The sequence below is a fragment of the Silurus aristotelis genome (assembly GCF_946808225.1).
Source record: "Silurus aristotelis genome assembly, chromosome: 15".
NCBI lineage: Eukaryota > Metazoa > Chordata > Actinopteri > Siluriformes > Siluridae > Silurus > Silurus aristotelis.
In genome coordinates, this window is record NC_139588.1 from 19,017,698 (window position 1) to 19,045,071 (window position 27,374).

Genomic DNA, 27,374 nt, shown 5'->3' on the forward strand with positions numbered 1-27,374 from the left:
CCTTGCTTATGTAAACCAATTTTCTCAACTTTTTATAAATGACTTTATAAATCTGGTATAAATGACGTGTAAATCGAAAAACAAGAAAGTCCTGAAAACATATCACGCTCTGCAAGTGCTCAAATGTTTATCACTTTCTTCTGTTCATTACTCTTTTCTTTTTGTTTCCATCTGGCAGCTAATGGTAATATGATGATGTACATATGTAATACCTCTATTCTTGTGGTTTTTAACAAACAAACAAACAAATAGCCTTTGTATCACACTCAAAAAATAGTCACTTAACAAAGAATGAGGAAGGTGATGACGTAAGACGGAAAGGGCGGAGTTTCTGCTCGGGCCGTTGCCTAAGCGCCATGTTGGTGTAAACAAAGGAACCTGTAGGTAAAAACGCACTCTAACTGTTATCGGAACTGTAAGTTTCCAGTGGGTGTCGAGGTTTTCGGGATTCTGATAGGGGGACGTTCATAGTGTCTTTGTGAGTATGTCTTCCACTTGTTTTCAATATATTAAAGTTGCTTAGAAAGCAAACTGACGAGGTCTGTGGCAACTCCGAGTTGGTTAGCGTAGCTTAGCCTAGCGTAGCTTAGCCTAGCGTAGCGTAGCTTAGCCTAGCTTAGCTACTCGGAGGGGCTGGACAACTCATTCAAAATAGATGTACTACACAATATCCAGACTTGGAAAAGGCCACGCTTATGTTTTTACATCGTTTAAATCTTCCCTGAAACATAACCCCTGTTTCAGACCAGCCTTTACACGCTCACTGTTTACTAGCTGTGTGTAAAAAAAAAAAAAAAAAAACCCCACAACAACAGGACCTCACTAGATATCTAACGCATTAAGTTTAGTATACATTATAATGTATATTAATATGAAAATGTTATTTTTCTACCACTGTTAAGTGTACTGCTTAGTAATGCTTTTGGGATAAATCCATGGTTAGGTTTTGTGATACTATATGTATTTACAGTATATGAGAATATATATTCACGCAGAGCTGGTTTTAGTTAAAGATAATTTAAATAATATATATATAAATATGTAAATTAGTTATGAATATGCTATAATATACAGATTGCATTTTTTCGCCACTGGAAGTGTAAAAGTGATTCAAATCAAAAAATTTTATTGTTTATAACTCAGGCAATTATTAAAGAAAGTCTTGACAGTAACTAATATACAATAATATGCAAATGCATTCAAGCTTTTCATGAAGCAATTGTTTGATCAAAGCACAAAATCTAGTGTAATTGTTGTAAACAATTTTTTACAGTCCGGTTACAAATATGACGCAACCGGCCAACCCAAAGCACTATGGGATCACGTCCCCCATCAGCATGGCTCTGCCCAAACAATCGGACCTGGTGCAGACGCAGAAACTGGTGCAGGCGCTGAAGCCTTTTGGAGTGTTTGAGGAGGAGCTGGAGCTGCAACGAAGGTAAATCTTCCTGTCATTCACTCTGTAAATTTGGCTCGTACTCACTCGGAGGCCCTTAAATGATTCAATAAAATCTGTGATGATTTCTTGTGCTTGAACTTTTACTTTTCTGTCATCTGTTTTTTTCCATTATTTCTAGTTGACTGATTCAGCATATTTATGAGTTTGTTTATCTGCTAGCTGTGAAAGCATTTTCTCTCTTTTTTTTGGCATCAATGCAAAATCATTTTGTGACAATCCAGATATAAGCATGAAAATTTTCTTTTCTCCACTACTAATTTCAGTATACGGCCAAACATGCGTACATCTAAGCACACGCCTCTATGTAGTTGCTGAGCATCTCATTCCAGAGTTATTTCTCCTGTGCCCTTACTATAACCTTCATTCTTCTGGGATTCATTCGTCCTCTATTGGATTTTGGAGTGTGGCTGGATTTCTTTAATTTTTTTTCCAGCCCTAAAAGCATTAGTGAGTTCTGGCACTGATGCCACTTGAATTCTATGCAAGTTCACCTTTGTGCACACTGTCATTTATGAACAGGTTTGGAGAAGATAAAGACATTCTAGACAAGTCTAAGAACAAAGTGTGGGTGTTACATCAGCTGTCTACATACCTTTATCCCTTTGGCTTTATAGTGTAAGGTAATTAACTGGCCTCGATCTTTAGGGTGGTGGTAGAAAAAAGTGCATAAATGTACACACACGCAACCCATAGATTAGATTTGATTTAGATTAGATTTAACTTTATTGTCATTACACATGTACAAGTACAAGGCAACGAAATGCAGTTTGGGTCTAACCAGAGTGCAATATCAGCAAGTGCAGGATATACAGTTTTTACATGATTTACATTAGTTAAATAAAATGGTATTATAGGACTATAAACAGTAATTTACAGATACTATAGCATTCAATTTTACCCTCAGTTAAATCAAGGGGTGCAAAATCTGTTCTAGCATGACAATGCCCCTGTTCACAAAACCAGCTTCATGATGAAGATCGGAGTGGTCTGCTATGGAGCTCTGACCTCAAAATTACTGAATACCTTTGTGAAGAATTCAATTCTAACTGCACCCCAGGCCTCCTCATCTCACCTACATCAGTACCTGACTTTACTAGTGGTGGGAAGTTATTAGAACAGCAAACGGGGACTAAATGTGGAATGGGATGTTCAAAAAGCACCTACCAATCTCATGCTCAGGTGTCCAAAACCTTTGTCTATTTAGTGTGAGTGTGTGTGTATTTATATATACACAAAATCTCGTATTTTCTTTTGCACAGAATCTTGGTTTTGGGAAAACTGAACACACTTGTCAAAGAGTGGATCCAGGATATCAGCAGCTCCAAGGTATGATGTTAGCTATTGAAACGATATGAGGTGGTGAATCGATTCCTATTTTAAGGAAGCAATGTGTATCTTGTAAAAGATTTGGTTCGTAGTTATGGAAAGCAGTGATGTGACATTCCTGTCTTGTCTTTGTCTCGACAGAATATACCTCCATCACTGATCGAAAATATCGGTGGAAAAATATGTACGTTCGGATCCTATAGGTTAGGAGTCCACACAAAAGGTGAGTTTGTAAAAAAGTGAGTTTTTACACACTAGTAGTTATAATTGTTTTTTTAATTATGTAATAAAGTCAGTGTGGATCGTTGATTGCACTTTGTCATGCCTTTCTACCTGTAGGTGCTGATATAGACGCTCTCTGTGTCGCCCCTCGCCATGTCGATAGGTCCGACTTCTTCACCTCTTTTTACGAGAAGCTAAAAGAGCAAGAGGAGGTCAAGGACTTAAGGGTATGCTATAAAAATATATAAAATAACTCAGAGCTTAAACATTCGATGGAAACTTTGGTATTTACTTATTTAACAGCAATATGGTGACAAAAAACTGACAAATCTTATTTTAGTAATTAATGACCTCATAGTTTCCAAAACCTTTTCTGATAAAATTTTTAATTGTTGAATATTTATGGCACAAATCAGATTTTAGCACATATTAACGCAGGTGCTTTTGTGATTTTATTTATTGATTTTTTTTGTTCTTTCTATTAAAAAAATGTGACACAAAATACAGCTTGTCTCGTCATTGTGGAAGCAGAAAGCAAGAGACTGTTGTTGAATGTTTAATATGTGTCTCCTGACTAAAAGCCCCACCACATCAACAATTTTTTATATATATATATATATATATATATATATATATATATATATATATATATATATATATATATATATATATATATATTTTTTTTTTTTTAAATCATTTTATTTATTTAAGCCACATTTATGGGATTTGGAAGACGCCCTCATCCAGAGCGACTTAACAATTGTTACATTCATACAACTGAGAAGGTATGGTGTTAAGGGCCTTGCTCAGGGGCCCAGAAGTGGCAACTTGGCCCGAAGTCGAATGCCTTAACCACTAAGCTACCACCTCCCTTTTAGATTGTGTGGAAGGTGTACCTTACTAGTAAACTAACACTGTAAAAATAGCACATTGTTACTAACTGCTTCTGTTGTAGATGATTTATCAACACTTTTTAGCCAATCAGGACCAAGAACAGTAATTTGGGATGAACATTGTATCACTTGATTGAACAACAGCAGCAGGAAGCTCTCAAAATGAGTGTCACAAATTGTAGAACCCCACCATCAAACCTCAAACCAATAATAAACTGGTACATTTCCAGAAAGTGGGAAACGGAATGGGACCAGTGTGCAGATGACAAGTTACACCAATTCAGCACCAACTATATACCAAAAACAATTTCTCAACTTTTTGTTTTGAATTCAGACCCTGGTCAGATCATAAATATACAAGATGACAAATAGGACACTCCAGATTCGCACACGCTTTCCTGCTAAACGGAGAAGTAACAACAACACCCCCCCCCCAAACATATGTAGAAAGTACATATCTAGGAACCGTCCAAAACGTATCACCAAAGAAAATACTATAATATTTACAGAACATTAAACTGAAGGACTCCATATAACTACTGAACTCTGCCGTAGTCCAAACTCAGTAAAATGCCATGACGTCTCATCATACCCAGCTTGATGGGAACAAAAAAATGTGATACATGTGGAAATATGGGCCTTGATGGTACAAAAAAAATGATAAAAAAATAATGTTTGCCCACATTGAGGTTTGTGTTCGACTGTATGTGGTATATACATCTTTTGTGTAAAAACAGTATCGCACGTGCAGGTTTCTGATGAACTCTTATTACCTCCGGTTCATTCTCATTACCTGCCATAACCTGCGATTATCTATTATCTGCTATGCCGTGATGACTTTCAGTTCATCAGCGTTCTCGCTCGTATGATATTGCATAATTAATGGTATAGGTCATGTAAACTCTGCATGAGATCTACCTTGTTAACACTTTGATATTGTTTGAACCTTTAGGCTGTCGAGGAGGCGTTCGTCCCTGTGATTAAACTGTGCTTTGATAGCATTGAGGTAATTCAGTTGAATGAATCCTAAGGATACTCAGACAGTAAGACCATCAGTCTCTAACCTGTTTGTTTGTAATGCTCGTGCTAGATCGATATCCTGTTTGCTCGGTTAGCGCTGCAGACCATTCCCGAGAACCTGGACTTGCGCGACGATAATTTGCTGAGGAATCTGGATATCCGCTGTATCAGGAGTCTGAACGGTGGGTGTTTTTTTTTTGTGTGCATTATTATTTTTAATGATCAAATGAGTGGTATTTTATAACAGTTCGTTGTGCTCTTGTGTTCATCTTTGTGTTCAGGCTGCAGGGTGACTGATGAGATTCTCCACCTGGTGCCCAACATTGAGAATTTCAGACTCACTCTTAGAGCCATCAAACTGTGGGCTAAACGTAAGGTTTTTTTTCATACTGTAGTTTCATGCATTTTTAATGATTTGTAGTTTATTTAGCCAAAAGGCTGCTAGTAGTCAGGCACTGATGTAGGGTGAGGTGAGGAGCTCTGGGGTGTAAGTCTTATCTTAAAGGTGAGGTCAGAGCTCAATAGCAGGCCACTCAAGACATCCTATATGATTGTGCCCCTCCTACTTGGACTGTGGTAATAATTTGGGAAAGAAATACATATTTTTGGAAAAGATATTGCTCAATTCAAGTCAAGGCTGCAGCTATCAAGTTTTATTAAGTACTTAAGTACCTAATTGAGTAATTAAGTACCGATTAGTCCATCGAATAATTGAGAAATTGGATACATTTACTTTTAATTCATTTAAGAGCAATACTGAATATACAAGAGAAAATGAGACGGGTCTCTTAAAATAGACATGTAATTTGCTTCCTTTTTAGAAAAATGTACAAATTTTTTGCTGAAAACTAAAACCTTTTAGTGCATTTTATTGCCATAATACATTAAAAAAAAAAAAAACACGAGACCCCTGGACAGGTAAAGACGCTGCAGAATGAAAAACGGCGGAACGGAGAGAAAAAGGCGTTTCAAAACAACAGACTTCACGGGAGAAAGTGTGCACCTGTGAGTAAACTCTGAGCCCTGCGTACGTACAACATGGAAACACAGAAGGCGAGATGATCGCACAGATCGCGTGCACGTTTGCAGCCACGTTTATAAATTGACTTGCCTATAAATGAGACCCCAGAGTGGTGCAGTATTTAGCCAGTGGTGTGTCAGTAGTAATGGTCCGTGGGGAAACGCAGTGCTCCGTGTGTAGTTAAATTGACTGAACGAAGCATCGAGGCAAATTACTTTTTTTTTTTTTTTTTTTTTATTCGGATTAATCGAGTTACTCAAGAAATCTTAATAAGCATGTAGATATTACTATTTACCTAACAGCAGTTTGCATGCAGGCAGAGTTTTCACAGCATTTACATATACACTGATCCTATTTAATAAATTTAGGCAGAATTTCTTGTTTCTGTGTGCGTTGTTTCAACGCACCAGTCGTAGCAATGCTTAGACATCTGAAACTTGGATGGTGGTCTAGTCCTGAAACCCCTCCGTACACTGCAGTGATATTGTAAAAACAGCTGCTGTTCCGAAAGCATGGGTGCAGTCAAAAGGTGCTTTGCTGTGACATTTCGTGTTGTAGAGCTGCAACTAACAATTATTTTTTTCTGTCGACTAATCTAACGATTATTTTTTCGATTAGTCGACTACTCTAAGGAATATTTTTATTTTGTGCTTAATCTAGTGTTCTTTTTTTAATTAGTTTATTAATCCTTTGGATAACTTTACAAAAAAATAATAAGTACAACTTCTAATATAATATTGTAACTTTTATTACATTTTTTCCCAAAAATACTTCAATGTTTTTACAGTATACAAAAATAAAGTGCCAAAAATAAAATGTAAACAACACTTTAGCATCAGGCACGAATAATGCCATATAAATTCAACAAAACCATTGCTCAACACTGCAAAAATTCATGAAGTGTAAGGGCCATTTGGGGCGTGAAAACAGTGACATCCTTTTTATGAAAGAAATCTTGTACACAGCTTTGCCTCTTCCTGAGAAAAGACAAACAAAATAATTAACATTAGGAACCAATTTATACATGAAATCTATGAATGCTAACAATATATAAACTGTATTGTATTTCAAAGAGGGTATTAAATCTGCATATTTTTAAATGAACTGAATGTGATTAATTACAATGTTTAATTACTTTGATTACAATATTAATTGTATTTCAGAAAGTGTTGTGAATTTGTCATTTTATTATGAAATACAGAAAGCATTTTAAACTCATTGAGTTTAAAATGAGATAATTTGTTATTAATCACGCACTTGTGATTGTTTGATTTAATTGGCTTGTGCCAAAAGTAAACAAAAATGCACTAGTAGCCTATTTATCTATATGTTCACGTACACTACTAGATTAGAGCGAACTGTTCATGTAAGTCTAGTAGTTAATTTTAAGTCTATGTGCATAAACAACTTCCAACAACCAGTAAATGTAAATTAAAAGTTAAAGTTTGCTTTATTGTCGCCAAAGTAACCTATACAGTATATGTTTACAGTTTATACCATTAGCAATTAGCATTACCATTATTACCTAGCATATATGTATTAATTCTTGACCAAAACACAGCAGGTGAGAACACAACAATTACTCCCAAAACTAATTGTAATAATAAATACTTACAAAGATGGCTCGACTTTTGAGGTCGGAGAGCGCCAGGATGTTTTCTTCTGAGGGGCTCGTGCATCGCAGTTGTGCTGCCGTGGTACGAAATTTCGGTTTTGCAAAGGGAACAAAAGACCATCTTATTTGGCCTCTGTTTAAAGTATTCCCATACTTTTGGTAATCGTGGTCTAGATTTTTGTGACATACATTAACTTTCTTCATTCCCAGGAGCAGATGCCGCCCTTACACGATATAAATGTAAACAGTGTGACGCGTCGACGCTTTTCACGCATGCCGACGTATTTTCGTAGTCGATGTAATTGATTACGTCGTTGCAGCACTATTGTGTTGGGATTTAGGCCTCTTGTTGTTGTGGCAGAATAGTTTAACTTGAATGTGCAGCTTTTTTTTCAAAGAGCAAATAAGGTGTTGGAAAAAACGCTGTATTGGCACTTTACTGTGATAGATTTTGTAATAACTACGTTAGTACGGTTGATTTTGGGTCAGCATTTGCAATTTGGTGAAAATGGCTCACCTAAAGCCAAATGCACCCTACAAGAGTTTCTCAGGGTTGCTGGCCAACTCGCATTAAAAGACTTTGGTCTATTTCAGACCAGGCAGACGCACAACTCTCTTTCCCTCTTTCCCAAACCTGCCTTTACATCGATGCTGTCATTATTTTGTATGAATGTCTATAGTGAGTGGCAGCTGGAATCATGCAGTCCCTGAGAACAGAAATTATTTGTTCATATCAACATTTCCATAACACATTAGATCACTGTTCATAGTTAAAACAGTATGAGAATCAGAGTAGAATTGACAATTAAATAGCAAGAGAGGTCTGTTTTCTTTGATTACATGGAAAATTATTTTAAACTGTCTGCTTTTCATTTTGTCTTACTGTATTTAACATTTCCATTCCAGGCCGCAACATATATTCAAACATCCTGGGTTTCTTGGGCGGCGTGTCATGGGCGATGCTGGTGGCGAGGACGTGTCAGCTTTATCCCAATGCCGTGGCTTCAACTCTTGTGTATAAGTTTTTTCTGGTGTTTTCAAATTGGTGAGTCCTTTTCTTATAAACTTTCTGAAACGGTATCAAAAAGAAGGTTGTTATTTATACATTTCATTACTTTCGTACCTTTTTTCTTCAACTGGTATTTGAACAGAATTTATTTTTCATTTCAAAGGAAAATTAACAGCGTAAAAAATAATAAAGCATTTTTTTCCCTTTCAGAAGTATGTAATCGTGTAAGTGTGTGATTATATAGATATAAAGATATTGTTCTGGATTGAGGCATCAAATATAGTTGAAAATCTGGGCTCAGCATGCAGCTTTAAATTGCGAAAGTCCATGTAAATGTGGTTCTTGCTGGTGTGAACATGATGAATAGAGCAATGGAGCAATGAAACCACCCCCAAAATCTCACTGTTTCATGTGTTTTATTAAATTAGGGAGTGGCCCAATCCAGTCCTTTTGAAGCAGCCAGTGGAGTGCAACCTCAACCTGCCAGTTTGGGATCCAAGGGTATGACTTTTCCCTTTTAAACCGCAGATCTATGTATAAAACGTGTATCTCTCCTGCTCCAACTATAGAATCGAATGCCTATGAATGCCATTTAAAATTTTCTCAGGTGACCCCAAGTGACCGGTACCACCTCATGCCCATCATCACACCAGCTTATCCTCAGCAAAACTCCACCTACAACGTGTCCGTGTCCACTCGCAACGTCATGGTCGAAGAGTTCAAACAGGGTCAGTCACATTTCTCTTTTGGATTTTGGAGAGTCTTTAAATCTTATTGGATATAACAGTTATTGCACATGGAACAGCTCAATATTTTTTTAGTACAGAATTATACAGAATAAACATTCGGTCTGCTGTATATCCATTTTTATTGCAGGAACTTCTTTTCAAATCCACAAATATATACTGATTGAGCTCCACCTATGTTTCTATTCAGAAAACTAGTTTTTGCTAAAACATAGTTGCTTGTAGACCAGGAATTATTGGTCTTGAGCTTCTTCTCTTCCCTGCGTTTAGCTAACGAGAAAATCCTAAAGCACATTTCTAATTCGAGGCAGTGTGGCGACTAGCAAAGCTTTAATTTCAAAACATTATTCATTGCACCATTGACGCATCTATCTCAGAGATTCTACAGTCACAATGTGTGGCATATTGACTCGTGTTTAATTTGTAAACCACTGCTGGTTCTAAAAAGCCTCATCAGGGTTAGTTGTTAAATTATGTGAGTAAAAGCTCTAAAGTACTAATTCTGCATTATGTTAAGTCGAGTTACATTTTCATTTTAGATGTAATAATTGAATTAATTAAAAAAATATATATATAATGAGCTTAATTGTAATATAATATGCACTGTCTTGTGTAAGTAATGCCCATAAAACAACCCCTTTAGAACCGACAAGTCTGTGGAAAAGTACCTTTCAAGGAATTTGAAATAGTGCAGAACCAAAATATTCAATATTTGTTGAATATCAATATTATTTGTAATTTTTTATTGATATAAAAATCAATAAACCACTGCCTGAATGTGGAATCGTCTACACTATTTCATCAGCCTTCTTAGTTTCCAGGTGTTGGTTTGTCTTGAACTGTTGCTCTCTGGTTCTTGTCTCCAGGTCTGGCCATCATGGATGAAATATTGCAGAACAAAGCAGACTGGTCCAAACTATTTGAAGCGCCAAACTTCTTTCAGAAATACAAGTATGTATTTAGCGGTTTATCCTGTTGTACGCACGTGACATGGTTCCACTATTTAAATAAAGATTTATTTTTCAAAATTCCCTTCAAAATTCCCGCTTGCATCATCTGTTGTGTGGTGATAGAACTGAAATATGAACAAAATAAGAGTAATTCTGTAGTTCATGCTAACAGTTTGCAACAGTACAGGTCTACTGTCTTAGGATTTCTTAGCTTTATATTTCTGTTAATTGAATTGTAATCATTTTGTTCAATTTAATGATTGTAGAACAGCAATTAATTTTCATATAACTGTATTTGTTATGCCTACGGTAGGTATTTAAAAATGAGAAGCAAATTCTTCTTATTTTTTATTTTATTTTTTACAATTTCCTGTCTTAACACTTGTTTCCAATAAAAAGTTTTTTAAGTCGTTTTCACACTTGTGTTTTTTCCCCGGACATTTAAACCCTGAGTTTTGGTATGTTTGAACTGGGAATGTTGGTTTGGAGTCCAGGAGCGGTCCAGTCAACCGAACCTGCATGAGGTGTTGAAGCTGTCTATGCTCAGAGCCACATGCCGAGTAACACCATCAATGTTTGATGCTACTTCCTGTTTCTACTGTCATGATGCTGGGGAGAAAGTTGTTTATTATAACTAATATATAATACATTTATAAGACTAAAGCACTGCAGTCACCCCAATAAATACATAACTTACAAATATGGGAATGCCCCTCAGGTATCCCCACATGATTCCATGCATTCAAGGTTTTTTTTTTTTTTTTTTTTGTGGGGGGGGTTAATTTTGTTACCAAAGGTAATAATAATATTAAATACCAAGCTGATAACCCAAATGCCTACCATTTTGTTTATCAGTTGATGCATGGAACTGATTGCACATTCAATCCACAGTTTAGAAGGAAGTCTGCAATATGTGGGTTGTTCAGGTTTCTCCATAAAGCGCCAGTTGGAATACAGGTTTCAGTCCCAAACAAGTGACTTCTCTTTGGTTAGTATGAAAAATTCAACCCTCACTGACCCTTTGTGGAGAACATTGGGCACCATTGTTCTAAATTAATTTTAAACCCTGCCATCAAATGAGCCCAGACTCAGCCCTGAACCCAGACCCAGCCCTGAACCCAGACTCAGCCCTGAACCCAGACTCAGCCCTGAACCCAGAATCAGGTATTCGGACCAAGTGTGAAAACGTCCCACGTTCATTTATTGTCCAATTTTTTTATTTTTTATTTTGCGTTCTCTTTATATAAACATTTCACTTATGTGCCAAGATTTCATGAAATGTGAGATTAATATTTGCCAGTTAGAACAGTCTGAAACTGATGTGTGAATGAATTAAAGACTGTTAATCATAGCTGAGGCTGTACATTTGTTTTTCCCCATGTTTGTTTTGTCCTTTCTGTCCTTTGTATTGTGTTATTTAAATCTCAAATGTAATAAAAAGAACTCTAGGCATTATTATATATTTCTGCCAAAAATGACCCATGCACAGTTTCCCCCCTTTTCTGTTGGCCATGATGTTTTGTAGTTTCAGTGCAATATAAAATAAATGCTTATAAAAATGTATTGTATATTTGTTCAGGTGTATCATAGATATTATAGCATGATGATATGATCACTCGGCTGAAAAACAGTTTTATAATACTAGGTTTTTTAAATAACACTAATTCTTCAATAACAGTCACAGACAATGTCAAAACCAATGCATTTGGAGATAATTGTCACTTCATTGTCTTTAGTATTGAACCTCAGATCAGCATTTTTAATTGTTTGTAGAAAATGCAGTAATTAAACTGACATTAATTTTGTTTAATCCAGTTATTACTTTGTCTAAATCAGCAGCCTGTAGATGGCGCTATTGTGCTGCGAATGAATTCACTAATAAGTTTTAAACAACTCCAAGTCTTATTCTGATGCTGTGATGTAGACAAAATCAGTGCATTGATTAGGATTGAGTTCATTCCTACAGAATTTTTTTGGGTGGAACTTTGCAATAAAAATTTTTTTTCCCTTTTTTAAATTAAAATAAGTGTTTGAGAAATTGTGTACTGTTTAATTTTTTTTCCCAACACACTTTCTTATTTATTTATTTATTTATTTATTTATTTATTTATTTATTTATTTATTTATTTATTTATTTATTTATTTTGCCCTTAATTGACAATTTTTGGTCACTTTATGCCCCGTCTTGATTCTTGATTTAGGATTTTCGTGGTGGAGGTGATGAGAATTACCTGTACCCTTGTGCACACAATTTTTTTTAATAATGTTTATATATTGTGGGCATTAGTATTCATGTTCCAGAGGCACTGTTTTTTTCCCCACCTGGAAAGAATAATTAAATGCATCAGATCCCATCACTGACTGATTTAAATTTAGAGCTGGATATAACCCTGGGACACCTGTTGCCTTCCAGTTGTTTCGTTAAATGACCCCTTTCTAAAAGATGTAATGGCATTGTTCTTGTTTTTTATGTTCCAAGGCATTATATTGTGTTGCTAGCAAGTGCCCCTACTGAGAAACAGCACCTCGAGTGGTGAGTACACCGTGTCGAGTCACATGATTAGTATGATGAGCTTTGAGAATAACACTTTACACACAGCATCCAAAGAGCCTTTGCAGTTAACACACTAGAAACAGACTTTTAAAGATCTGATTTGTGACAGGGTCGGCCTCGTCGAGTCCAAGATCCGAATTCTGGTGGGAAGCCTGGAGAAAAATGAGTTCATAACTTTGGCACATGTGAATCCTCAGTCATTCCCAGGACCCAAGGAAGACAATAAGACGTGAGTATAGGAGATTAGTTTTATCGCAAATAAATATCCAAGCATTTTGAAGTTGTTGATTTATTTATTTATTTATTTGTCATGTTTGTGTACAGGCCAGAGTTCAGCACGATGTGGGTCATTGGGGTCGAGTTCAGGAAAATGGAGGGGTCTGAACTTCTTAATGTTGACCTAACCTTTGACATCCAGTCATTCACAGACACAGGTAGACTTTCTTATTCGATAGTTTCTTTTTTTCTTTTTAATGTGTGAAAGTTCTGGTAGTCAAAAGCCTGCTGCCCTTTGGCAGAAGAAGCTACCAGAGTCAATATTCCTGATCAGGAGATACCTGTGATACCCAGTAATACTCTAAAATAGAGCTGAACTTACACTGAAATCTTAAAGTGGAACCCACAATGTGAGAATCTGCTCTTCCACCACATGGGGGTGAAATCTAATGAACTACTATTTTTTGTTAAACTTTTCATGATCTTGAACTGGAACCTTTTGCCTTATAAACGCAGTGTACCGTCAGGCCGTCAGCAGCAAGATGTTCGAGTCCGACATGAAAATAATGGTGATGCACGTGAAGAGGAAGCGGCTTCACCAGCTCCTGCCGGACCTCGTCATCCCAAAAAGGAGAAAGGCAAGCAAAGAAATCTGCTTAAATCTTCACCATATGTTGTGATATCATTCATTGTTCAATCATTGCTGTCCTCCTCTGCACTGTAGAATTCGACTGAAGGTCTGCGCGTCGTGAACGAGGGCAGTGTGGACCTGTCACTGGACAGTGATAACAGCATGTCCATGCCCTCACCCACCGGCGTCTCCAGCGCCACCAGGACATCCTTCTCTGCCAGTCCTCACCGGTGAGCTCCTCACACACTCGAACATCTTGATGAAACAACTTCATGCAGGGATGCGAGATTTCCTTCAATAGGCTGACGATTTATACATCTAAGATGATCTGCAAATATTGTAACTTCTATTATTGATCTTCCAACACTGTTTAAATATTATTTTAGAATATCTTTATGGCACTTTGTATACAATTGTGTCGTCAGGTTTATTTAATTATACATCATAACATTTTCTTAAAAAAAAAAAAAAAAATATATATATATATATATATATATATATATATATATTGATTGATTGATTGATTGATTGATTGATTTTTTTTCTACTTTTTGGTTCTCTGGTTATCTCCATATATATTAACAGCTCCACAGGGACCAGCTCAGATTCTCAGGGTAAGACGGACACCTCAGGAAGCACGTGTTCTGCTGCAAGTACGTGTCTATGTTCCAGTGTTTTCTCTCATTTCTCATTCCAGCTGTTTACCTCACATAAAACGATGCTTAGATGTGCTAATGTGTTTTTAGTCAGATACAATACATGGGCAAAAGTCGGTGGACACCTGACCATAAAATGTCTCTTTTGAACATTCCATTCCCCATTTTCTGTTATAATAACCTCCACTCTTCTGGGAAGATGTTCCACTGGATTTTGTGGTGATTTGTGTTCATTTAGCCATAAGAATGATAAATTGAAAAAAGGTAGTGATGTAGGTGAGAGGAGGAGACCTGGGGTCAGTGTTTACATCAAGAAGAACCACATATGGGTGGAAAAGTCGGATGTCCCAATACTTTTGTCCATATAGTGAATATGCAGTGATTCAAGTTCACATAGTTTAAAGTGTGTGTGAGAGAAGGAGCTTCTTTGAACACAGTGGTGTTTTAGGCTGCTAATGTTTTAGCACATCGGTCTTCTCATTACTCGATTCAGTCTCTGTGATGGCAGCGTGTCAGTGTACCGCTTTGTCTTTTGTTACAGCGTGTGTATCGGAGTCGAAGAGCTCAAGCGGGAGCAGTCCTCCTCGCGCTCACAGGAGATCCGGCTCACCCCTCCATGATGAGAACGCCAAGAAGCACAAACATCAGGAGGTACATTCAAAGCACTCCTGCTTAAACACTTAATACATTTCACGTGTATTAAAAGATCGTCGACTTATAAGACACCCAATAGACTACAGCTCGCTAATATATTTATATGGGGTTAATGAGTTTATCAGCAGGCCTCAGTAGCTTTTAACCGTTGCTGTTTTAATCCCGTGCCCTGTAGCATTCGACTGTGAATGATGCCGGCGTGGAGGTGTCCTCAAACAGGGAGACCAGCACATCCATCCACTCATCCACCTTCTCTGCCAGTCCTCACCAGTGAGCTTTTTCAAATATATTCCCCAAATATCCGAACCTGTAAATGTGGCGATGCAAGATTTCATTCAATAGGCTGTTTGTTGTTTTATTCATTTCATATTCTCGTTTTCTACATTATTTTCTAAAATGAGCTGCAAATATGCAAAGTTCTCCGACCAATCATTTTCCGACCAAATGCTGATAAAATTCTTTTTCACCATACTTTCATTGCATTTGTGTACAGTTGTGTCGTCAGGTTCATTTTATTATACATCATAACATTGTCTTATATATTTTTTTTTTACAAAACCTAATGGTTCTCTGGTTATCTCCATACATGAACAGCTCCAGAGGGACCAGTGCCAGCTCAGATTCTCAGGGTGAGACGAACACCTCAGGAAGCACACATGCTGCTGCAGGTACGTGTCCATGTTCTAGTGTTTTCTCTCCTTTTAACGTCTTTTTTAGTCAGATACATTACATGGACAAAGGTTTCTGGACACCTGACCGAAAGATTCGTATGTCTCTTAAAAATCCCCTTAAAAGAGTCCACATTTGCTGTTATAATAACCTCTACTATTCTGGAAAGATGTTCCACTAGATTTGTACGCTGAATGAGTACAAATCTAGTGGAACATCTTCCCAGAAGAGTAGAGTCGAACTTTGTGCTAACAGTTTGGGGAAAAACCACAAATCGCTGGAAAATTTGGGTGTGCCACTATGTTTGTTCATACCGTGTTTACCTTTCACATAGTGTCCTGAACACAGTGGTGTTTTAGGCTGCTAATGTTTCAGCACACCAGTCTTCTCATTACTCGATTCAGTCTCTGTGATGGCAGCGTGTCAGTGTCCCGCTTTGTCGTTTGTTACAGCGTGTGTATCAGAGTCGAAGAGCTCAAGCGGGAGCAGTCCTCCTCGCGCTCACAGGAGATCCGGCTCACCCCTCCATGATGAGAACGCCAAGAAGCACAAACATCAGGAGGTACATTCTCAAGAAAAGATGGATACGTCAGTAGACACGTGTGCTGCTGCCGGTACGTGTTCATACACCTGCCTTATATTATTTATTATAAAACTTGGCTGTAGTCAGGTCTTAGAAAGACAGACAGCAGTTAGACCCCATTGTAACGCCCAGGTCTATGTTGCAGTGTGTCCATCAGAGATGAAAACCCTCAGTCCAGGGACGAGCCCTGGCTCACCGCTACACGATGAACAAGCCACCAAGCTCAGATTAGAGGAGGTAAAGCTGGAGAGTAATTTTATTTTTTTTTACAGAAATCTGCTCCATGTGATGACAATTGCTAACCACTGTTGTTAATTAATATTATTTGCCTTTTTTTTTTATTTTTTATTATTATTATAAATTTTCTTGCCAAACTTTTTTTTTTTACGAATATACAATTAGAGCACCGTTAGTTGATTGCTGGAACTGTCCGCTATCGGCAAAAATCCATTGTTTTTCCGCTATACGGTGCGAGAGCGGCTTCTAGAGGCGAATCATTGAAGTTATGTGCTGTTAATTTTATGTGCCTTTTTGAATTAATTTTGGATGTAACTTTTTATTTATTTAGTGTTACTTTTTTCATTTTGAATGTATGTCTTTTATTTTCCTCAATATGTATTAATAATTAATATATTCCTATTTATTTAATTTAGCAATTTTTTAATAAATTCAATTTCACATTGAGTGTTTATGAATTTTATTTCTTTTTTAATCCATTCTCTATTAAAAAAAAAAAACAGTTGATTAATTGGTTATCGTCAAGCATGATCCAACCAAGCTATCTGTCTCGGTAAAATCCACTCTCGTTCGAACTCTGTATACAATACTGCACAGAAGAATCATCCTTTCCCTATTATTACAATAACATCCTTCTTCTCTGTAGGAATCTGCCCCAGACTCTGTGGACCAGACTGCTGAATTTTCTCAGGTAGAAATATCTGTAAATTTTGTGAGGAATATCTCACGCTGTTAACGAAGGTGAAATATTTCTCGGAGCCGTGTTCCGTTTCTGACGGTGCTAATTGTTTGTTCGATGCAGGCTAGCGATTTCACGGCTTTAGACGGAGACGTGAAAATGGAGACCCAGGCAGCGGTAAGTGGAGACGTGTTTTTCTTTCGCACTGATGCTCTTCTGTGAAGGCTTGACTTTTTTGTAGGCTTCAATTAAAAGCACTGATTTATCTTCACTCCATGTTTCTTGTGCACAGGAGTCTGATGCAGATTGGAAGATTCCAGTATCTCAGGTAAGGCATTACTTTATCTTGTGACTTAATGTTTAATAAATAAGCATTCTTTATTTTATTGATTTTTTAAGTAGGGACTAATGAATGTGTTTTTTTAATCATGATTGACTAAATGTTGCACTTCGGTAAAGTTGTCTATCTGTTAATTGACTGTTCTATCAGATTATATTTTAAGTGCCTATTCGGTTGCATGCATATTCATGCACTGTTTATTGTTTCGATCGAGTTTGAGTGTTTTATATTCAGTATTTACATGATATGCTCGGGTTATGCAGCTCAGCGTCATTCGGGTTCTGAGACAGGTGTATGAAAGAAACAGACAATTTTGTATTACAAATGAGCAAATACATTAGGATGTATTGTGCTTTTAATATCTACAATTTGACTTTATTGCTGTTTTATTTAATTATTTATTTTATTTTATTTTTTTTTAGAAACTTTCCAGCAGTGATCTGTCCGAAGTTGTTCTCCCTCCGCCGAACCACGTCCAAGTGGTGAAAAACTCCATAAAGCTCAGACTGAGTAGGTAGGATCAGTCAGGCCTCTCCATCAACCTGCTTTCACAATATCAAGCAACAAACTGATGGACAAATACGTATTCGATGGGAAATCCTTCACGACACGAAGTTGCAGTTCTCGGCGGCAAGGTGCAAATCGATGTTTTACTTAAGATTTTTTTAACGCAATTTAGTTATGAGGCTGTAACGTGAAAAAAAAAATAAAAAAAAAATACAGAAATGCCACAGTGATGTGTTTAAAAGATAGTTATATAGGCTGCTAGAAAGATTCGAAGTGGCATGAGCGACAAGTCTCTTGCTATTGTGAAAACATCGCCAGAGAGGCCAGACTTAAACCCTGTGGCTTGCTCAGAGTGCCATTTCAACGATCCTTGAAGGCTCTCAGGAAGCAGTGTTTGTCCCAATCCACCAGAGGGCGACTCTGCACTTCAGTAAGCTCCCAGATGACTCTCTCTCTCTCTCTCTCTCTCTCTCTCTCTCTCTCTTTCTCTCTCTCTCTCTGTCTCTCTCTCTCTCTCACCACGCTTTGCCTCCACAGAAAAAAACAAAATAATAAAGATCTTTTTTATGCACTTCTTTTTGCCAGGATTTTTTCTTTTATCACTGTGATATCAGTAATATTTAAAATAATTTCGATCGAGCATTATTAGTATATAAGCCCAAACTTTTTCTGTCAAAAGCTCATCGCTGTGATGAGATGGAAATCAGAAAAGTAGCATACGAAGCCTGGAATTTACGATTTTAAACGCAGAAAGATTTGGACGATTTGTAAAATGTTTCCGATTCAATCTTTCGCTGATTTGTTTTAAAAAGACGTTTTTGTCTTAATTATTGTTGTAAATTGTGTGGCGAGTTCTTGCTTTTCTTCTCATGGGCTTATTTGTAAAACAAGCTGTTGCAAATCCCCTCCACACAAAAAAGACCAGGGTCTGAGCGAAGAAAAGTCTCAGGGTGTAAGTGCAAAATGATCATTTATGAACAGCATTTTTGCTCCAGTCGATACTATCTTTATATTTTCAACGTAACTATGAGCTGCTGCTTTAATTATAAAGCATGTCCTGTGTTCATCCTAGGATTCGTATTTACAATCTGCTTATACAGATCATTGAAACACTCTTACTGCTGTTTTTACGCTTCGACACCTGTACAGTGTAAACACTTAATTTGTATGGTTTTGGAGTGACAAATTCATGTTCCTTTTGTTTCTATGCAACAAACCAGGTCATTTAACAGTATAAAGATTTTGACCAAACGAGTATATAAATGTACAGACGCTACACTTTATTAATTAAAAAGTCTTCCCTTAGCATCAAAACAAAAGTTGAACTATATATTGTCAAATCCAGATTTGGGACACCCGACACACAAATGGACGTCTTTGGATGCAGTAGCATTTAATTTTCCCTTCACGTAAACTAGAAGATCCAAATCTCTTCCAGCATGACAATGCTCCTGTGCACAAAAGCCAGCTCCATGAAGATATGCTTTACATGTGTTGGAGTGGAAGATCTCCTGCTATAGAGCTCTGAACCCTACTGAACACCTTTGAGACGAATGTGAACGCTGACTGCACAGTAGATCTCCTCACCTCACCTACATCACCACCTCACTTTACTAACACCAGTATGGCTGAATGAACTTGTGCACACTTTAAAATCTAGTGGAACATCTTCCCAGAAGAGTGGAGGTTATTATAAAAGCAAATGGGAACTAAATGTGAAATGTGATGTTCAAAAAGCACACATCAGGTGTCAAACTTTTTCTTTCTTAAGTGTACATGAACTCCAAAGCTAAAACTACAGCTCCAGCATCCTGCACATTTTTCAAATCTGTTTTTATTGTTGTTATTATTATGGACCATAAATGTGCACTCCTGCTCTTTTAAAGGCTTTGCAACCTCTTTGTGTTTTCATTGAGATTCTTGGTTTAAAAAAAATTCAAATACAATTGATCAGTGTTATTAAATCCCAGTGTTTTATATGGATTACACATTGTAAGAATATATAAGAATTGTATATAAATGCTTTCATGATGAGAAAATCTCCGGAATCGGTATCAATGAAAATGAAAAAACGGTTTTATGCCATTTGAATGATCAATGATTGAAATCTAATCTAGGAGGTGGCACTCGAGATCATGGGCCTCTACAAGATATTTAAATGTGAAAAAAGAACAACAAAAAAAAGAATCCACTCAAATTTCCCTGTTCAATATAATTTCATAATGTTCTTACTACTCGGGGCAAATGTGTGACGCCTATAAAGAAAATCTGATATTTTATCATTACAATTAGAATTCAATATAATACCGTGTCCATATTCTGAAATGAAATAGAGCCCTATATTGCATTTCAGACTGTGAAACTTTGTGCATGCTGCAAAAAAGGTCTTAATTGGATAAGGAAACTGTCTCAATTCATTCTGAAAAAGGCATGATGATTTTCCATCTGCAGCTTCACAGACTGATTTCTTTCTAAACGCTTAAAAAAAAAAAAAAAAAAGAATAATAAAAGGATTGGATTGTTGCTAAGTAACGCCTCTTTTTACAGCGTACTTGGCTGCTTTAAATGTTATGGTTAAGGAGTGATTCTACTGTGGCGCTCGGCTTATTTGCTGGTTGGTTTTTATGGATGAATTGATTCGGTGTTCTTTTTCCACCATTCAGATGGCCACTTTCTATGAGACCATGCCTCCTGTAGCTTGAGATTCCTCAGAATTTCCAACCTGATCACTTTTGTAGCCTTTCTAGCTCAAGGCTGTATGTATTGTACATTGGGAAATCGTGTTCTACTCACTAAAATGTAAAGAACGGAGTCCATTGCCTGGTATACATTTTATGGATTTTACAAATGTGGTGATCTCTTCTGTGGCTCCCAAATCATGGCCCTGGAATCCTTCAGCTGCCCAGTTTCCATAAGTCTGTGCAGCCTGTAGCCTGAAATTCCTCAGAATTTAGACCCAATTTCTATTTTAGCCTATGAAGTTTAAGTCTGTAAGTGTTAAGAGTAAAGAATCGGTATTTGAGGTACTGTGGCCTTCCTCTGGTCTCTCATAAATAAAGCATTTCTACCAAAATTACGCCTCAAGTCAAGTGCTTTATCATCGTTTCACACGTACATGGACCAAGCATAACATTATGAAGTGAATAACACTAATTATCTTTTTATTATGGCACCTGTTAATAGGTGGGATATTATTAGGCAGCAACATTTTTTTCTCAAAGTTGATCTGTTAAAAACAGGAAAAATGGGCAGGCGTAAAGTTTTGTGCGAGTTTGACAAGGGCCAAATTGCCATGGCTAGACGACCCTCTGTGCTCCAGGTGTGCTTTATCATGCCCGATCATGCGCTTTGAACCCAGCTCCCTATCAGTGCTGGGCTATGTACATATGGAGGTTGTAGCTCAGTGGTTAAAGTTCTGGGTTACTGATCGGAAGCGTAGAGGTTCCATTTGATTGCATGAACCTGCGCAATGACCCAAGCTTCCTAACATCTCTGGGATATGTGAGGAAAAAAAGAATTAAACTAAAAGTACATGTGACAAGTATAAAACACCTACATGAGACAACACAGAATATGCTGAGCATGAGCATGTGTAAAAACACTGTAACAGTACAATCATTGCCAAAAGACAGCACAATAGAACAATGGTGGATTACAGTGCAGCGTTGACCAGCACATAGTGCTAATGTGGAATAAAGTCCACATAATAAACTATTATGCGGACTTTAAACTATTATATGTATTTTGTGTGTATACGTTTATTCTCTCTGTATTATCGAGTGTGATGGCTTGGGGGAAGACTTTGTACTCTGGCTGTGAGATACAGAATGCTTCAATAAAAAGCCAGGATTGTTCTTTGCCAAAAAAGGGCTTTGTGGGTCAAGAACACATCTCTGCTCTTATAAACACTCATGTTTCCGAAGTTGCTGTATAATCTCTCTCAAACCTGCCTCTTTCCTTTACATCGGTATTTTTGTTCTCTATGCCCGTTGTCATGACGTCTTTGTATACTGGCAGCTGGGAAACAGGTGATAAAAGAGTAACCTTCACATTAACGAACCGGTCGACACTAAACTATTGGTGTGTTCAAAGAGAGATGCCATGTACCTGAAATGAAAGGCTTGTCTCTTTCCTCATCCTGATCAAAAATGTGCTGCATCTAAAACAAAAAAGAGAAAAAAAAAGAAAAACACATCACACCATGTGATAGACTAAAGCTGCTAATGAGAGCAGAGGATTATGGGTTGAAGAAGTGACTGCTGGATCAACAGATTTGAATGATGCCATCGAACCCACCATTTTGTAAGATGGACTTCATGGACATCGGAGGCAATGTGTACGTCTCCATATGTCGTGAGAGTCGGTGGCGTCTGCTTCAAAACGTGAGTAGCTGTTTTTAGTTATTATCATTACTGTTACACTGTGTGTCAGTTTTAGCTGAAAATGACATGCAAATGATTTCTTGTTTGCCCTCAAAAATTCAAATGATCATATCCCCAGGCCTATGAACTTGGTGAGACCTGCTTTTCGGTTGCTTCATTAGGTCTACAATGCTTGCAGAACTTGGGTGATGCTTAAAGCTTGTTTGTGACTGGTGACTGGTTTGTGACTTCGAACATTATGCAATCCTCTTGGCGAATTTAGAATCAGGGTGAAATTAATACTTTCTGTTTATTCTTTAATATTTTCATCACTGGCCATCAGTTAACATAAATCATAAACATTGGGTTGATCACTGAGTTTAGTTTTTATTCATAAAATATACAATTAAATCCTGGTTGATTCCCAAAAAACACAAACTTAATTAGTTCACATGGAACCGATGAACAGATTTTAATTTAATATATGATGTATTTTCTTTTCAGTATGTAGGGATTAGTCCATACAGCCACAAGAGCTGAGGTCAGGCAAGAAGGTCTGAGGTGCAGTTGGAGTTCCAGTTCATCCCATGGTAGTTAAGTGGTGTTGAGTTTAGGAGGGTTGTAATGCTGGAACAGGTTTGGGTATTTGATTTTTTTGAAAAAACCCCTTGGATGTTATGAGGAAGAAAACTTGAGAGGAACCAGACTCAAAAGGGGAACCCATCCTCATTTGGGTGACATCAAGACTGTGATTATAGTCTTTAAAACAATACAGAACACTGGAGAGTGAGAACTAACATGAGCACTGAAATGTAAGATTATGAGTAAATGTTCTTTCTACAGTCTTTTACAGTTAGTTGAGATACTGAGCAACTCATAAAATAGCTCAACATTTGCGATCATAATAGAGAGTCAAACCCTTTGGAAAGCTAGAACCTTTACACAAATAGAGAACTTTATACCATTATTGATTACTTAAAAATAGATTCATCTTAATGACCTTTAGAGAGCTAGAATAATTAACCAATCTTTCTTCATAGAACTAGAATCTTTTCCCGGTATGCAGTACTGCACATTGAAAGATTTTGGGTTTCCCGAAAGAAAAATGACCGTCCTGAAACAAATGTGGTTATTTGTTGAATCTTGGTTCCTCAACTGTGGTCCTACGGCTTAGTGTAAGTCCTAAGATAACCGTTGTCATGTTCTTGCAACCAAAGATAGCCTTTGCTGTTTCATCCTACATCTACTGACTTTCCTCAAGCTCCCTTTGCAAAATTGCCATCCCAAATTACCTTTTTTGCTGTAGCCAAGACCAGGTCCATTTTCTGGTTCTCCACCACCACCTCTTCTCTTTTTCAGCCCACAACTGAAACATGATTCGTCTTGCTCCATTTGTTTACCAATAGCATATGCCGATGTCGTTTCACTAACTTGTGTTGTAGCCTGCGATTCAATAGGTCTAATCAGCGTACGATCCATATTTACAGAAGTTTATTAGATCCAGACTGATCTGTAATGATCCGATAACTACAGCTGGAATTGGAGAAGGCATAACACAGCATTGCCTAACACAGCAGGCATAACACAGCATTGCCTAACACAGCATTGCCAAAGTCGAGGTAAAAAACGAAAAGCGTTAACAGTCTATAGAACCCTATAAAAGGGGGTTGGACATTCTGAAAATATTTAAGAACTTATTTAGCAGTATAACCCATGCATAGGACCTTAAAACAGTGATTTGACTTTTAGGAAAGTTCTAAGTAGTAGGTAATTAAGAGTATGAACTATGAGTTCAAATCTCAGCACCCCAACAACAAAAGCAAGTCAACAACAATTTATAACAAAGAGAATGTGCTACAATCCTTATAGATCCTTAGCTTGTTTTTCTTTTATGTGGTTCAAACACAAACCAGTGACCTGCCTCAAAAAACTGTGTGGTACCTGTCCAGAACCCCTTTTAGTTCCACAAATGGTTCCAGAACATCATCTTCCATCCTGTGTGCTGCTGATCACCTCCATGCTCCAAACCCCATGGTCACACTCTCCCCACTGCTCACACAGGCTAATTAATGCCTCGATATGCAAATGAGCACAGCTGCCAAACTGCTGTACGCGATTTTTCTTTTTTCGGGTCATTTGTCAGCAGTGCAATGAGCCTCCGAGCTGGATGATGAAACCGAATGAAGCATCACTGTTTAGGGTTTTGAAACCTGAAAGCAAGCATTGCTAAGACTCCCAAGCTCATGACTTTGGAGATTGCGCATGTTGTGGTGTTGTGTAACAGTCAAGAATTTCCTGATTTTCATTTCATCGCTCTGTTAGGAGTGGGAAGCATTAGGGCTGTGAGTCACCGACACCTCAGTGGCTCAGAACACACAGTCAATTAACCAGGCTGTGCACTTCAAACTAGTCTCCAATCAGTCCGGCGATGTATTCGGGTCACGCTGAGGCACGAGACTTGCTATTTAAAAATTTCTCTTTGTGGATAAGAACGCTTAATAACAGTGCTTTCAGTGTCATATTTGACATGACCAGTCATTGCAGTAATTACAATCATTACCGGTCAAAGGATGTCAAGTTATCCTTCTTTAAACTCGAGAAAATCAATTATTCAATCAAGACAGACCCCCCTCCTTCACTGCATTCAGTGGGGTGAATGAAGTTGGTTCACTTAATTTTAGGGGCCACAGTGAATGTGGCACGACCTTTCATTTCCAAGCCCTCGCTTTCCATTCAGCGGAATGTTGAGTTAATTGTGTCGATCAAACGAAGGAAAGCAGAATGTTTTTTTATCGCGAGCAAGTTCGCTCGTGAGTCACACTTCCTTACATATACCTCCTCTCTATGTCTCTCTCTCTCATTCCCTCTCTCCCCCCTCTCTCTTTCTCTCTGCTCCTCATGACCATCAGAATTGGCAGGATGTAATTTAAGTGCATAGGCACAAAGACCAAATGTCAAGTAGATGGGCGATGCGTTCAGATTTAAATGTACCAGCACTTGCTTCATTCAGGGTGTGTAATTAGGATCACTGCTACAAAGAGGAGAGTCAAGAGATCACAATGTGTTTTAGATGCAGGAGGGACGAGACGAGCCATCAAGTTTGTTTAAAAAAGCATGAAGACAATGCAACAATAGAGATTTCCTACTTCTGTGTGGTTCCCAGATTGAATAGGTAAAAAGGTTGCAGTGTTTCAAATCACCCGAAGTACAGATATTAATTGGAAAAGGTGTAAATGGATTTTTTTATTTTATTTTTTTTAGGCTTACAGTTGGCAAATCATTATTTTAGTGTATGTTAGTATAAAGGCGATGGGCAAGCTCATTGAATTCGTATGAATTTTCCACAAGATCAAACTCATTTTCCGAGTTCCAACATCAAGCTGGGATTTGATCTATCTGATGCATCTTATCTCACCTCACTCAAATTGATCAAAAAAAAGCTTTCTTGGTATGCTTTTACAATTTTTTTCTACTCGACTTCCAGAACATGTTTTGTATATAAAACACAAAGAGAAGTTACTTTTTAGAACCAATCTAATCTAATCTAATCTAATCTAATCTAATCTAATCTAAGTGTTTTTTGCCTACTGATTGGTCAGATACCAAGTTAGCAAAAATGCATTAAAAACCCCATGTAGAACAGAGTCCTTTTGAACAAACGTTTTTCTTACTAAAAGAGATTTCTGACATCTTGAATGACATTTATATCTTTACAATACACTGACACATCTATACAATACATTGACAACATTAAAAAAAAAAAAAAACTTGTCTGTCTTTGGACATTACAGCTTAACTGTAATTACATCCAACCAGGTAACACAGGAAGATCAAACTCTGATGGCTTTCCTCCAAAGCCACAACAAACTCAAACAACCTCCTGCGACGCACTGTAATTGTGACAGCAAGCGCAGATGTTTTTTTTTTTCCTCCTGTAAATCAAGGTAAAGTGTGAAAGCAACTTTAATTAAAACCTGTAGGTGCTACAGTGAAATGTTTTTATTATAGCCTGGTAGAGTAACGATCCTGACGAGTTTGAGAGGTATCAGTGTTTCTCGAGTGCTATTGCTGTGTGGAGAGAGAAAAAAAAGCCCACCAACTGACAGATGAACCGACAGATGAGCTCCAGATGAACAACTGAATAGTTCAGGGAAATAAAAAACTGTACATCTATGCTAAATTAGATACAAATATTGGGACTGACCAAACTGTCACCAAAATGTTGGAGTGACTTGTATAGACAACTGTATTGGATGTCTTGGGATGTGGTACCATTACATTTTCCTTTCACTTTCACAAGGAGACCCAAATCTGTTCCAGCATGACAAAGCCCCCGTGCACAAATCCATCTCCTTTGTCGCTGAATAAGCACAAATCTCCACAAGCACACTCCAAAATCTAGTGGAACATCTCAAAAGAATGAAGGAATGGAATGTTTAAAAAGGAGGTAAAATAATGGTCAGGAGTCCATAAACCTTTGTCTATATAATGTAATTCAATTGGCAAGGTGACTTTTCCATACTTCTGACATTATATAGTCCTTTTCTACATTCTAAACATCGTGAACTAAGTTGGTCATGTATAATGTAGATCAGAGGCTACTAAATCTAATTGCATCATATAATAACAGATTCAGTGGCATCATCAAAATATTATATTGTTATTGTGTGATTTAAAGTCACAACCTTTAGAGCCAAAGTCCAATGTCTCAAGCACTAAGCTTTTATCGCTCCTGTTGTAGTGTATATTCAAATCAGCTCAATTAAATTTTATTTGTATATCTCTTAAACTAATGACATTGTCTCAAAGCAGCTTTACAGGAATTAAATAGATCTAAATACATTTTAAATGTATAAATCAGCCTATATAAGTTTATACCTTATAAGTGGTGACTGTAGCAAGAAAAATATCCCTGAGATGACATGATGAAAAAACTTTTGAGAGAAACCTGTTAAAGGAAAACCGTCCTTATCTGGGTTGGTCTTATCATTGTTGAGTGGGTAAAAGTATAACATTGTGTGGAAGC

The 27,374-nt window shown here is 37.3% G+C and overlaps 1 protein-coding gene and 1 long non-coding RNA gene across 4 annotated transcripts; one reads left to right on the forward strand and one right to left on the reverse strand.

Annotated features, from left to right (window-relative positions):
• Window positions 1-305: 305 nt before the first annotated feature.
• papola (poly(A) polymerase alpha) lies at window positions 306-18,558 on the forward strand. 3 transcript variants are annotated; one of them, XM_083562480.1, is made up of 27 exons: window positions 306-384; window positions 1,274-1,438; window positions 2,719-2,785; window positions 2,927-3,008; window positions 3,125-3,234; window positions 4,853-4,906; window positions 4,991-5,102; window positions 5,202-5,291; window positions 8,463-8,601; window positions 8,994-9,066; window positions 9,173-9,293; window positions 10,178-10,262; window positions 12,741-12,794; window positions 12,925-13,044; window positions 13,140-13,249; window positions 13,548-13,669; window positions 13,756-13,892; window positions 14,248-14,315; window positions 14,860-14,969; window positions 15,148-15,242; window positions 15,567-15,640; window positions 16,094-16,255; window positions 16,370-16,461; window positions 17,108-17,152; window positions 17,264-17,317; window positions 17,433-17,468; window positions 17,903-18,558. In XM_083562480.1, exons 2-27 carry the CDS (start codon window positions 1,287-1,289, stop codon window positions 17,996-17,998), a joined length of 2,460 nt encoding a protein of 819 aa, XP_083418606.1. In that variant the 5' UTR covers window positions 306-384; window positions 1,274-1,286; the 3' UTR covers window positions 17,999-18,558. The 3 variants fall into 3 exon arrangements, with proteins under 3 accessions (XP_083418606.1, XP_083418605.1, XP_083418607.1); XM_083562479.1 differs by having other exon boundaries at window positions 312-478; XM_083562481.1 differs by lacking the exons at window positions 14,860-14,969; window positions 15,148-15,242; window positions 15,567-15,640 and having other exon boundaries at window positions 318-478.
• On the reverse strand, window positions 6,666-7,550 carry LOC310737859. Its single transcript, XR_014536905.1, has 2 exons — window positions 7,360-7,550; window positions 6,666-7,299 (listed from the first exon to the last, which is right to left on the reverse strand). It is a non-coding gene; the product is annotated as an uncharacterized lncRNA (long non-coding RNA).
• Window positions 18,559-27,374: the final 8,816 nt, after the last annotated feature.

Coding starts and splice junctions, on each gene's coding strand:
- papola (XM_083562480.1), top strand. CDS start 1,287: ATGACGCAACCGGCCAACCCAAAGCACTATGGGATCACGTCCCCCATC. Junction 1,439..2,718: donor GAGCTGGAGCTGCAACGAAG/GTAAATCTTCCT, acceptor TCTTTTGCACAG/AATCTTGGTTTTGGGAAAAC. Junction 12,795..12,924: donor GAGAAACAGCACCTCGAGTG/GTGAGTACACCG, acceptor GATTTGTGACAG/GGTCGGCCTCGTCGAGTCCA.